The sequence below is a fragment of the Sycon ciliatum genome, chromosome 2 (assembly GCF_964019385.1).
Source record: "Sycon ciliatum chromosome 2, ocSycCili1.1, whole genome shotgun sequence".
In the NCBI taxonomy this organism is placed as follows: domain Eukaryota; kingdom Metazoa; phylum Porifera; class Calcarea; order Leucosolenida; family Sycettidae; genus Sycon; species Sycon ciliatum.
This window is the reverse complement of record NC_088644.1, coordinates 13,816,752-13,828,925: the sequence shown is the minus strand read 5'-3', so window position 1 is coordinate 13,828,925 and position 12,174 is coordinate 13,816,752. Positions and strand designations below refer to the sequence as shown.

General features: G+C 46.4%; 1 protein-coding gene across 1 annotated transcript; it reads left to right on the top strand.

Annotated features, from left to right (window-relative positions):
• The first annotated feature begins 660 nt into the window (after positions 1–660).
• LOC135808843 (protein STPG4-like) lies at positions 661–10,523 on the top strand. The gene is made up of 7 exons (XM_065322073.1): positions 661–1,433; positions 2,901–2,978; positions 3,566–3,823; positions 6,607–6,677; positions 7,342–7,396; positions 8,228–8,347; positions 9,810–10,523. Exons 1-7 carry the CDS (start codon positions 1,224–1,226, stop codon positions 9,993–9,995), a joined length of 978 nt encoding a protein of 325 aa, XP_065178145.1. The 5' UTR covers positions 661–1,223; the 3' UTR covers positions 9,996–10,523.
• The last annotated feature ends 1,651 nt before the right edge of the window (positions 10,524–12,174 follow it).

The following is a 12,174-nucleotide window of genomic DNA, read 5'->3' as shown; positions in this document are numbered from 1 at the left end:
TCATGCATGTTTGGTATGTGGATAAAGAAATGGAGCAGAATTCGAGGAATTGCCCGCCATAGGGTTTGTATGGTTCTGCCAATTTGAATTTCACTGCTTTTCGAGCAGAACCTGCCACCTTTTCGAGTATAATCTGCCGCGTGCCGGTGCCTGGTCGTCATGGACATGGACAAAGTCATAATCACTGGGCTAGTAACTGCTGAGCCTGAAGCCCTAGGCCCTGAGGGTACGGTTATGTAGACAATCATCAAGAGTACCGGGACCATGGCATGGATGGTTACATGGTGCCATTGACATGACCTCAGTCTCAGAGTCGTCTGCCTAACAATTACATACAGTAAAACATTCAGGCCGCTGACGAGTGTCTGAAGAAGGTTTGTTGTAAAAGTAAAAGACTACTAGTACTACGCCGGTCACCATGATCGTGGGAGTAAGGCTCTACTGAGACTCAGTGAGAGGGTGGGCTACAAGTCTTGTCCAGATGCCGGTGTCTCCTTTCGTTTTTGCCGAGGACACAGCGGGCTTACTACGCCCAGTGAAGTACTGTCGTTAGGCGGACGCGCATGTCACGCAAAGACCTAAACCGTAAACGGCGACACTTTACGAATGGGTCTCGTGACACCGACCGACGCAACACGAACAGACTCAGTTCTCATGCAGTGCAGTCATGGTTTTGTTTGGTGAGTAAACAAGAAAGCAGAGCCTGCCAGAGCTAGAGTAGAGCCTAGAGGGCTAGTCTACGCCACTACGCGATACGCCGGTCTACAAGTATTAGTTACAACACCATGTAAATAATTGTTACCACTCATCGCGTTTCTGCTTGCGTAGATCGACGCGTCGTACTTCTTTTTGCCTGTGACTTATCCTTCTGCTTTGGCCCGTTTGGGGGTGCTGTCACATCTATGACTATTCTGCTGTCTTGCGCAGCACTTGCACAGCGAAAGTTCGTGGCGAACACTCCTCCGTCTTCGTAGCGCAAGGAGCGCTGAGTAGTCGCTGATTTGCCCGGACTTCGAGCTCACAGACCGCGTAGATCTACAGCATGAGCTTGTAGCTCGACTGATAGGTCGTGAAAGAATCACTGTTTGGCTAAACTGTACTTGTCAGCGGCTTCATTGTCGGCATCATCGCGGCGTCATCTGAAGTTAGTGGAGCAGTGGATAGTGCCGTCCCTGCGTTTGAGGCAGCCAGCACCAGATTTATCTCTAGAGCAGACAGAAAAGATGAGTGTCGACGGCTCCGCTTCGGAGTTTGGCATTGCGGCTCCTCCGCAGCGTCGTGCCATGAGTGCCTTCCCAGCGACTGGCGCATACATGCCCACCGATCCGATGGACGTCTCGAAGTTCTCGCGACGGCAGCGAACGTTCAGCGCACGTGTCAGCAGCAATCGGCCATCGGTCCGCGTTGAAGCCAGGACCTACTCTGCCATGAAGGTACAAAATATTCAAGTCAGTCAAAATACTAAAGGGGGGGGGGGGGCAGACCAAGAACGCAGGATCATAATAATAATATTATTACAGGCCTCTTTTACGGGCAAAGCAGGATCATCCTGCTAGAAACATAGGCTGTTGCATATGACCAGGTGGTTTGAGTGTAGCTACCAGTAGGAACAATTATCATCCTGCTAGAAACATAGGCTGTTGCATATGACCAGGTGGTTTGAGTGTAGCTACCAGTAGGAACAATAATAATGATAACGTGCAGAATGCTAGTATCTGTAAAGGTGCCTTAGTAGAAAAACCTCAATACAACTCCGCATTACATGTAGATCAACATGAGCCTGTAGTTACTACGCCGGGAATATTTCCCCTCCCTGCGTTGGTTTACCAGATCTACACAAGCAACAGCTGCCTGTACTGTATCACACAGAAGTATGACTGGCGCAGGCTGCATGATGCTACACTGCCCCTACACTACAGTAACAGAACTAATCACTGACATCAGGAGTACATAACCGTGCCCAAAGGTTCACCACGAAACCAGTTACTTTTTCATCAAAGCTGACCGTACTCCCAGGCTGTACATATGGTGCAATATGATTCACATGCTCCCTTAGCACAGGCTCTCCCAGCACGTGTCTCAATGTCCATTAGATTAGACGTCCTCAATCCTACCTCTAAGCTCTCAGGACAGTCAGCGCCAGGCACCATGATGGGTAAGCATAGTACCCCAGCCAAGGCTACTACAGTCAGTGCCAAGGCTACTACAGTCACTGACTGTAGTAGCCGGGTCAGTGGCACTACTACTAGCAAGCAGCAGGCATGTCAGTGGTCAATCACTCTCAAGATCTTACCTTTAGGCCAAGATTATTACCGGCAGTGGGTACATAATTGTAGACTCTGCCATATGTGCTTTACTGGGGTTTAGAGAAAGGCATCAGAGTGTAAACGGTCAGAAATTCACTAACATTACATGGCAAAGCAAGAATATTGGGAGGGGGGAGGTGGTTTTTGTTCCTGCTGCAGCTGAATGAACAGCTGCAAGTCGGCAGGGGGAAAGCCTAATCTCCAATCCAATGGGTGTATGGAGAGTACCACTGTCCTGCATCTAGCCTAGCTTAACATCCAGGCCCTTTGTGTGGCGTGGGCCAGCTTACTGCTATCCATCCGATGTCTGCAGGACTCCAGGAAGCAGCAGCTTTGATTGGTCCGGTAGTATAGTGGCCTTTCATACTTTGTGTATCGATATGGTGGATGCACATGCCCGCCGTGTTGGTGGCCAAAAAGTTGGTCCGGTGATAACCTGACCAACAGGACCGGACCGTTTCTGGCGGGCCTGGTCTGCTATAGCTTGTTGAAATTATAAGCTGGTTTGACTCGACAAAGTTGTTTGAATCCGGCCGTTGCTCTGGTTGCATGATGATGATGGTGTGATGCCTTGTTCCTTGTCACATCGTGCAGGCGGCTGGTCCTGACAAGTGGATGAACTATGACCGACCAAAGACGGGCCGAGAGGGATGGTGGAGACGTGATGTTGTGGTAAGCAATGGCGAGATGGACCACTGTACAGGAACGGTTCACTCCAGGCTGTAGTGAAAAGGGACTGGAAAAGAGATGAATGGTGTTTTGGAGACAGAACTGCAATCAGACATATGACTGGGAAATAGAACAAGCTTCAGGCTCTTGTCCATCACAGGTATGAGTTCAACGGGCTGCAATTGCGAATATGACCGGAACTAGTTGATTATGTTCTTGAACTGTATTTGCAGTGAATGAGACCGTTTCAGAGACAATTCCGGGAAATGCATCATTTCAGAATCGGATGATTTCAAGCACATAAAACATGTGATTAGCTTGCATCCTTCCAGATGAACTTCTTGTCTTTCAGGAAAGACGCTGTACAATACTATCATTAAAACAAACAGGAAACTGGAACACTGCAGCCTACGGTGGGAAATGATGGCCCGTGGTGTTGAATGGACAGTGCTCAGGGAAGATTGTGGGGATAAAAGTGGATCTGCATGTCTTGCTGCAAAACCAATCGAACTAAACAATGATACTTGAATGTGGATGCATGCATTCATAATGTTTTCGAATGTTGGCATGCACACACAATATGTCAATAGGACACACCCAAGCCTGGAGCGTACAACTTGCCTGACTTTCTCGTTGACATTGACAAGAAGCCTTCTACGTATCGCTTCAGCGCACCGGAGAGGGAGTGCCAGCTTGCCGATCCTGGCAAGTCCGGAGAACTGCTTGACCCGTACAGATACGATCACAAGTCGTTCTTAGCTGAGACAAATGCCAAGAAGTTGACGTACGGCTTCAAGGTCACCGAGCGTGATCAAGCACCCAAGATTGGTGATGGCTTTGGCGACAAAGTAAGTCTGAGATAATAGTACTGGGTGACGTAGCAGTTAGAAGATCGATGTACAGAAGACACACTAGTATCTGTCAGGGAGTAGGATGTAATAGTGCCAGTGTATCCACACTACGGTAACACTTGTCTAAAGCCAACCGCTCAAAGGACCTTACAAGTATGGTCCTCGTGCCGTACAGGTGGTTTTCTTATCTAGGCTCATTTGACTTTAAATCTTATCCCTTGCCGGTGCAAATTGTGGTGGTTGCCTGGGACAGGTGGTCGCCCTATCACTCAGAGTCGTCTGTTGTTGTGCCAAATGGAATCCTTGTGAACAAAGCCGACCCATGCTCCCTGCACAACCCAGTGTGGGTATCGGTTGCGGGGTTGTGTATCCCTAGGACTGATACATTTACAAGGCTGGAGGTTACCTTTCACCACTATATTTCTGCTGCCGTTCACAAGTACTTGTACAGTCAACTTTGCGAATAACGACAATCGGCGGGGCATCAGAACAGCCCTTATTCGCGAAGTGTCCTTATACCCGAAGTCCCATTTGAATGTATATGTGAACCCATATTTTTGTATAGTATGACATGCATATCAAAATGAAGCTCTTTTCATGCTCTATGTCAATGTGTACTTTATTTTCATATTACAGTGCGTATCGGTTATAGCGTGCTCGTGTAAAAGAATATACTGCCTACAAGAATGAACTCTCATGTTTTCATAATCATAAAATCGGTTTCAAGTGCACTTTTATTCTTACAAGCAATTTTATCGCATAGTATAATATATCGGTCCTAAGAATGGACTTTGTGTAGCGAAACATGCCAGATTAGTACAAAGTGTATCGCAAGTAGTAATAACATCTGTCCCATGCAGTTCTGATCTGACTCGCGTTGCGTCGTAGTGCTGCAGGTTCACCTGTTGTGGTCATGTAACTCATGTTGGATAGCCACATGGTAAGCCGATGGGACTATGACCAGCCGCATGCACAGCAGCACTACGTTGCACGTACGATGATCTTCCTGCCCCTGCGCACATGCATATGATATGTCACACTTGATGCATCGTGTGTGAGAAATATCGGAAATAAGAATAGAAAGTCGTTTTTCAAACACCCACGCTATAACCGATACCTACTGTACAATTGAAACTTGAGGAACTATAAAGTCAATATGCAAGGGAAATAGATTGAAAAATAAGCCTTTTGGAGCCATCTACAGGACATATACACGTAGTGATGATTACTGTACAATCATGTACAACTACCGTGAAATCCCGCCAGAGCGCCCCTACCTCCTTGACGTTTGTTGGGGAGGCGCGGATGGGCGAGTCCTACTTGCCGCATTCAGTACTACATGAAAAAGTACTCACCCTACGAAAACTGCTCGTGCATCTCGTACACCGACCAAAGGTCAAGAGCCAGGAGTCGTACAGACCCGTCAAAACTACAGGGTTTGTGCGATCCCTGGTCAAGAGGGTGGGCACTGTTGCGTACATTTCCAACCGGATCGAGCACCAGTCTGCAGTACAGTACGGCATCACGGAGTCATACGAGGATACAATCAATCTTCCCTGACAAGAAGTCAGGGAGGGGCGGATGGGAGAGACGGGGCACTCTGGCAGCGGGATTTTACTGTACTAGTACATGACTGTAGTTGTGCTGATATACATGATCACTTCAACTACATGTATTTTGAAGCAAAATAGAAAAGACTCCCCCCCCCCTTGGCTGCATCTTCTTGCATATGCGCCTTTATCCATCGCCATGGCCATGGGTTCTGGTACTTCTGCATGGCAGGTACTTGAAATAGCTGTCAAAAGCCCGGAAAGTCGTTATTTAAGCAGTGAATGTGACCTCGGGGCACTAAAAGCATGTCGCTATTCGCGAATTGTCATTATTCAGATAGTCGTTGTATCTGAAGTTAAAAATGTATACAGTTAGATGGGACTTTGCTCTGGGCATGGACATTCCGTCGTTATTCGCAAATTGTCGTTATATCCGCAGTCGTTATTAGCGAAGTTGACTGTAAATCCACTCCTTCCGAAGTACTGTTGTTTGTAGTAGAGGGTAGATGCTGCATACTGTATAAGCAGAAATATTCGTCTGGAATTTAATTTCGTCTTTTTCGTCCAAGGAGCTTTTGGACGAAATTAAATGTAGGGCGAATATCGATTTGTCCAGCTTTTCTATGCACTCTTATGATCCATGGACGAAATTTTCAACCGGACGAACTCCTTTTCTTTGGAGTTGGACGAAATTATTGACCGACGAAATTTTCTGCCTCTACAGTACTTTACTGGCTGACATTTTTAAATCGTTATGCACTGAGTCGTGTCGAGTGTATTTTGAAAAGTCTGAAAAGCAGCATAGAAAATGGATTTATGATGGGCGTATAGGTTCGGCGATGTTCAGACTGGCATACTGTCATTCGATTCGAAACAAGGCTTGTGTGTCAATGCACTTTTCGAATGTTTGTGCATCTATTGAAACTTGATCCTGTGAATGTCAATGGTAATGTCAATGGTGTGTGTGGGTCACGTTTGTGTACAACATGCTGCATCTAGACCTTCAGTAGGTTTAGGTATCATCCATGGAAGATTCTTGGCCGAAATTCTTGATCCAAAGTCAGTTTGGTCAGGACTCCGGCTTGGCAGTGGCGTAGGTAGCACTTTCAACTACATGTAGATTAAATTACGTTCCCCAGGAAATTTCCATATTTGTATCGGTTTAACCATCTGTGCGTACCGTGGTGCTGCCTTTTTCTTGTCTCTCATCACCGTGTAACTTATCTGTAGCACCTAGCAAATCTGGATCCAACGATGTACCGCACTGTCAACTTCCTGCCCGAAGCTAGAGCGGAGCGCACGTAAGTCAAGAGAGAGTGTGCAGACTTCTCCCCGTTCACTTCTACCAACCGCACACTAACTGTTTATGTACGTTTGCTTCTATGCAACATTTCTAACAGGACGAATTTAACTGGGTCAAGGTTGTGTTTGAGATGTTCTGAAATCACTGGGTGCAGGGAGTACCATGGCTTCACTATAGCAGGCCCGCCGAACCAATCGGTCTGGTTGGTCAGGTCATTACCAGACCAACTTGTTGGCCACTAACGTTTGTTTACATTTGAAGAGGTTATGTGCAAGCACTATATCATACACCGTCGGAGTATGGAAGGCTGTGTTATGACTGGACGAATCGAAAACTGCTTCCGGTGGTCCGTTATAGACTGATGTACCTATACAAAAATATGATCTAGGGAAAGACAAGTGTCACTGCACAGCTACTCCATTCAGTTGCTATTCGTGCATACGGTGACACTTTAGTATAGGCGTAATCGTGTACCTCCGATGACTGCAAAGATCTGTGCTTTACATCCAAGTCACTCTATGTCCAAGGTGGAATGTGTGCTGTGCTGTGGTGTACAATGTAGGTCCTTCAAAATGTAGTGTAGTAAAGTGTGGGTCGTACTGCTGTAATGTTGTATGCCTTTTGATGTGCTTTGCTTCAATGCATGCCTATTTTTATTGCAGAAACTCTGCCTTCAAATCCAAGTATAAACGGCACTCATCTGGACCGTTTGTTCCGGTGAGTTCTGCTCCCATCCAGCAGTTGCAGGATCAGATAGCATAGAAGCTCAATTACACAAGACTTTCACACATTCCGCTTTATATGGTGGTATGAGTATATGTGCATGTATTCTGGTGTATTTCCGATACCCGGGCTACCCATCACTGAAAACATGTTGTTTTTATTATGCTTTTCCAACTAGTTACTGGCTCACGCTACTTTTTGGTGCCCCATGAGGTGTTTGTTGTGCTGGAAACGGAGCATCATTGCAAGTGGGTATACTCGCTACAGTTCTGTCAGGTGCCCAAGAACGGAGCGCCCAAGAACCGGGCCAGGCTAAAATTTCACCCTCGCACAGCATACCAATGTATACACGGTGACTCAACTGTGCGTAGACTGTAATCTATGGAAATGAGAACGGTCTAGGCTAGGAGGCCGACCCCCCCCCCCCCCCCCAGTTCTTCGGCGACCGACAGTAGTACTGTAGTGATGTTTGGGCTGAGGTAGCTCTATAGGCATGCTCTTGGAGCACATCATGGCATTAGCCTAGTCAAAGTCAACTGATGAGGGGGAATTTCCCCGAAACACGGTGTGATGAGCAAGTAGAGGTGCTTAAATTTCTTGCAGGCCAAGTTTGGAAAGTCTGCAAGAAGCACAAGCTCGTAAATGTTAGAGGTAGCCACTCCTTTACACTTTCAAAGTGCTACAGTAAAAGTTCTCATTTCCATTCCTTCAACTCACGAATATGTATTACATATTCGTTTCACAGATCTGTTCAATTAGCTCAACAGTTTTCTGATTTCACAATGGTGCATTTAAGGTGCTCTTGCCGCGTCGCTTTGTCTACAGAAAGTTGGACCATCTCCGGCAACCCGGGACCTTTCCTTACCACTGGGTAGTTCTGGTGCCCGACACAGCGGAACATCTTCGTTCATGTCCGGTGTGTCCCGGCTGCCCTCTCGACACACGGTAAGCTGAACAGCAGGTGGCTCCCCATATACACAGGCGGTCAAGTGTAGAAGGGTGGGGAGGGGAGGGGGGGGGGGTATGAACACAGGAGAAGCCATAGCATGTTGCTCTACCCTGCACACAGTTGTGGTTCGGATTGCATCACCACTTTGTAAACTCTGCTGTGAACGGAAATCAGTTGTCATAGAATCCCCTTACCAAAATAGAATAGGCTCCTTCAAAAAACGAGTTCATCTGCAACAAAAGGCAATACATACTGAATAATAAAAACGACCGATAGCGATCCGTACGCACTCACCAACTGTCCGATGACCTCCAGGTCACGGACCGTGGTGTGCAGGACTGCTCAGGTGCACATAATACATGTAGTATCGATAGTAATATTACTACTTGGCCAAAACAAATAATGACCTTGTTTCGGGTCGGCCGACCGGGCCATTTTTCCCCAAATTCTGAAACTTGTTTTGGTCCCAAATGTATACGGAAGGTGCCAATGCCATGTGTGCAAGTGCACTCAACGAGTCACAACTCTGTCAAATCTCAAACGAATTCAAAAATCAAACTACTTATGAGACAGCAGAGATTCTCAGCTGTCGGCTCCAAGGGGTCGATATGAGCTTGTGTAACGGAACTGCAAGCACTCGAACGCTTTGCTTGATTTCTCAGGGTCTCGGACGACAGGAATATGGCTTTACAAGACCAGTCAGTCAACTGTGACATTGATCCCTACCATGATACCTGAACATGTGTACTTGTACATGTGTAGGTGCTCTTGTTCATCAATAACACAACGATTGATGAACCAAAAAAAGTATCCGAAAAAAGTCTCATTCCGGCCGACCGAGTCTCCTTTTTGAGGGGTTGCCGACCCGAAACAAGCCTATTTTTTTGTTTTGGCCTTATTGTAGTGAGCCATGGACAGTTCAACGGTCCAGTTGCACTGAATGTTCTTGGAATGGAGTCAACCCTGGTCAGGCTGGAAAGTGAAGTTAAGCTGCAACCGATACCCTGCATAGTTAATTTGTTATCAGCATAGCTACAGTTCTGCGGCTTAGGGATGGCTACTGCACTTTGTTATCCTGAGTGCCTTGGGGATTTGCCTGACTTGTTCGTTTCGGTGCACGCTTGTGCGTGTGCATGCGTGTGTGTATATGCCCATTTGTGTGTGTGTGTGTGTGTGTGTGTGTGTGTGTGTGTGTGTGTGTGTGTGTGTGTGAGTGTGGTGCCGGTGTGTGCATGTGCGAGTGTGTGTGTGTGTGTATGTGTGTGTATGTGTGTGTGTATGTGTGTGTGTGTGTGTGTGTGTGTGTGTGTGTGTGTGTGTGTGTGTGTGCGAGTGTGTGCGAGTGTGTTTGTGTGTGTGTGTGTGTGTGTGTGTGTGTGTGCGCGTGTGCGCGTGCGGACGGGCGGGTGTGTGCGAGTACGTGCATGCATGCTAATGTGTATTTGTGTGCATGTACAGGCCGTGCCTGGACCTGGCCACTACACACCATCAGACCCTCGTCCCATGCCACCATCTATCCTTGCACCAAAACGAGCGCGCAGCAAGAGTGCCCCAGCATCGCGTCTCGGCACGTCAGCAAAGAAGTCAACCAACAGTAAAATTGAGGAGCTGGATGATGAAGAGGATGAAGATGAATCGAAGTAGTGAATCAAGTAGTTCAGAAAGGAGTCGTCTGGGGAATGCACAACGTATTCTTCGGCCGGTAGTGCAAAACCGTCACAAAGCATCTTCCCTGTTGCGGGGACTTGAGGTTTGATTATGCCATTTGATACTACTGCATGTTGGTTGCGCCAATTGTCTTGACTCCATGCACTTGTGATGCACTTGCTTGGCCTGAAATCTAGTTTATACAGTTACTGGGACAGCTACAGTGTGTGGACTGCACATGATATTTGAGGCATCCGCTACGATCCCCTCACCAGTTTGCTCTACCCGCTATCCAGAGAATCAGTGTATGGGATAGCAACCCTTATGTGTAGAGTAAATGGGGGGGGGGGGGGGGCATTTTTCTTCTTTTTTTCTGACTTATGGTCTTCAACTCTGTTTTGTACACTAAAGATCATCAATTGCAAACTTGTTTTGTTTTCCTTTTTCAACTTGAACTGTCTTGAAGTACATGACTGGATAGTGGCATTCAGACCGGTATCAATGCTTTGCAAGTCCTGTACAGGATTTCTGTGCTGCTTGATGACATGATTATCCGATCACGGGAGTCGATGTGACATCAGTGCCGGACCCTATGCAGCCAGACCCAGACTGGCTGTGAGCACTGAGCTTTGCATGCACTGGTGCAGGGCACAAACTACATTGTACTGGCTTGACTCACACCGATCGTATTTTATTGAGCAGCACTGAGGCATGCATCAGATCTCCTTTACATCGTCATCCAGTGTCAGACCACCAAAATCATGAGCCAGGTGTGCAACCTTCGGACCACTGGAACCCTGGTGATCTTTGATACTTAGAAGTAGGACACACTTCAGGCTCTTGAACATTTTGAAAGTTTTCACTAGTATACTTTCATGTCTTATCATCAGGTGAAATAGGCAAAATCAAATGAACACGGACAATGGTTTTTTGAATACAGCAGAGAGGTGATAGAAACAGCCAGCAAGGAAGAAGAGCCAAAACAACAGCGTCACATGCGAGACCCATACACATACTTTTAAAGTAGAAAGTACTTTACGCTTCTTGGGTTTACCCACACTTGCACCTTTTCCCCATTAGTAGGCATTACTTTCTATGTCACGGTATGGGTCACGCATTTGGCGCTGTTGTTTTGGCTCTTCTTATGAATATAAGGCATGAAAGTATACTGGTGAAAACTTTCAAAATGTTCGAAAGCCTGACGTGTGTCCTACTTCTCTCATCATTACATTCTTGTCTCCAAGGAAATTAATTGTTCGCTGGTGATCTTTGTTTTTATTTCACATAAAGAATGATTTCCAAAGGCCATATTTACTCATCCATAGGAAAGAGTGTAATACATACAGTGGATCTACACGAAATGTGGGCCAAGACCGCTCCCAACCCTGAGAACGCCTTTTGTCACATGGGTTTTGACTTCTGAGTCATGATTGCGATCACCATGATCACCCCCCAACGAAGAGGTTATGTACTCTTGGTTCTCATAATCAAGTCTTCTGCCATTGTCAAGGCAAGCACTGGAACGGAATAACGCCGGGATAATTATTATTAGTTCAACGATAGGAAAGTAGTGCAGTTCACTCTCAGTTGCTCAAAGCAGTGCCAGTACTGTTAAAAAAAAGGGTAAATTATCGTGTCCGTTCCCGAAGGGAACTCACGACGGCCGCTAACATGTTAACACCCGATAAACCATTTTTTCTTCTTTTTTTTTAAACATAATTATACACAAACCTGCAGATCGGAATTAAGACTCTGAGCTTGACTCATACAAGTACATGTACATGATTGTGTACTAGTACATGGTCTACAGTGTGTCAGTAGTTGCTCATGTCTAGCCCTGTGCCAGGAGTCTGAGGACTATGCCAGAGTCACAGTATTTGCTGGCCTAATCACTGTCAGTATAATCAAGAGTACATAACCCCCGGGGTTATGTACTCTTGGTATAATGCAAGACTCCCCCCCCCCCAAGAGGCAAGAGTCCATCAAGAAGACTAGTGACTGTGTTCATGGAGTCTTGGTGCTTGTACAAGTACATGTACATGTATGTGTAACTAACTAAAAACCATTGTTGCAGTGCAAGAAGTATCAAAACGGGTTTATTCAAACAATACGACATGGAAAGAAGGAAGAAAACCAAAGATACAAGGGATGAAACTCGACGATGAAATCAAAATGA

Bases quoted from the DNA above. Each gene is read 5' to 3' on its own strand.
- LOC135808843 (XM_065322073.1), top strand. From the start codon at position 1,224: ATGAGTGTCGACGGCTCCGCTTCGGAGTTTGGCATTGCGGCTCCTCCG. The intron at 2,979-3,565 runs GTAAGCAATGGC...ATATGTCAATAG, and splicing joins GGTGGAGACGTGATGTTGTG to GACACACCCAAGCCTGGAGC. The intron at 6,678-7,341 runs GTAAGTCAAGAG...TTTTTATTGCAG, and splicing joins GAAGCTAGAGCGGAGCGCAC to AAACTCTGCCTTCAAATCCA.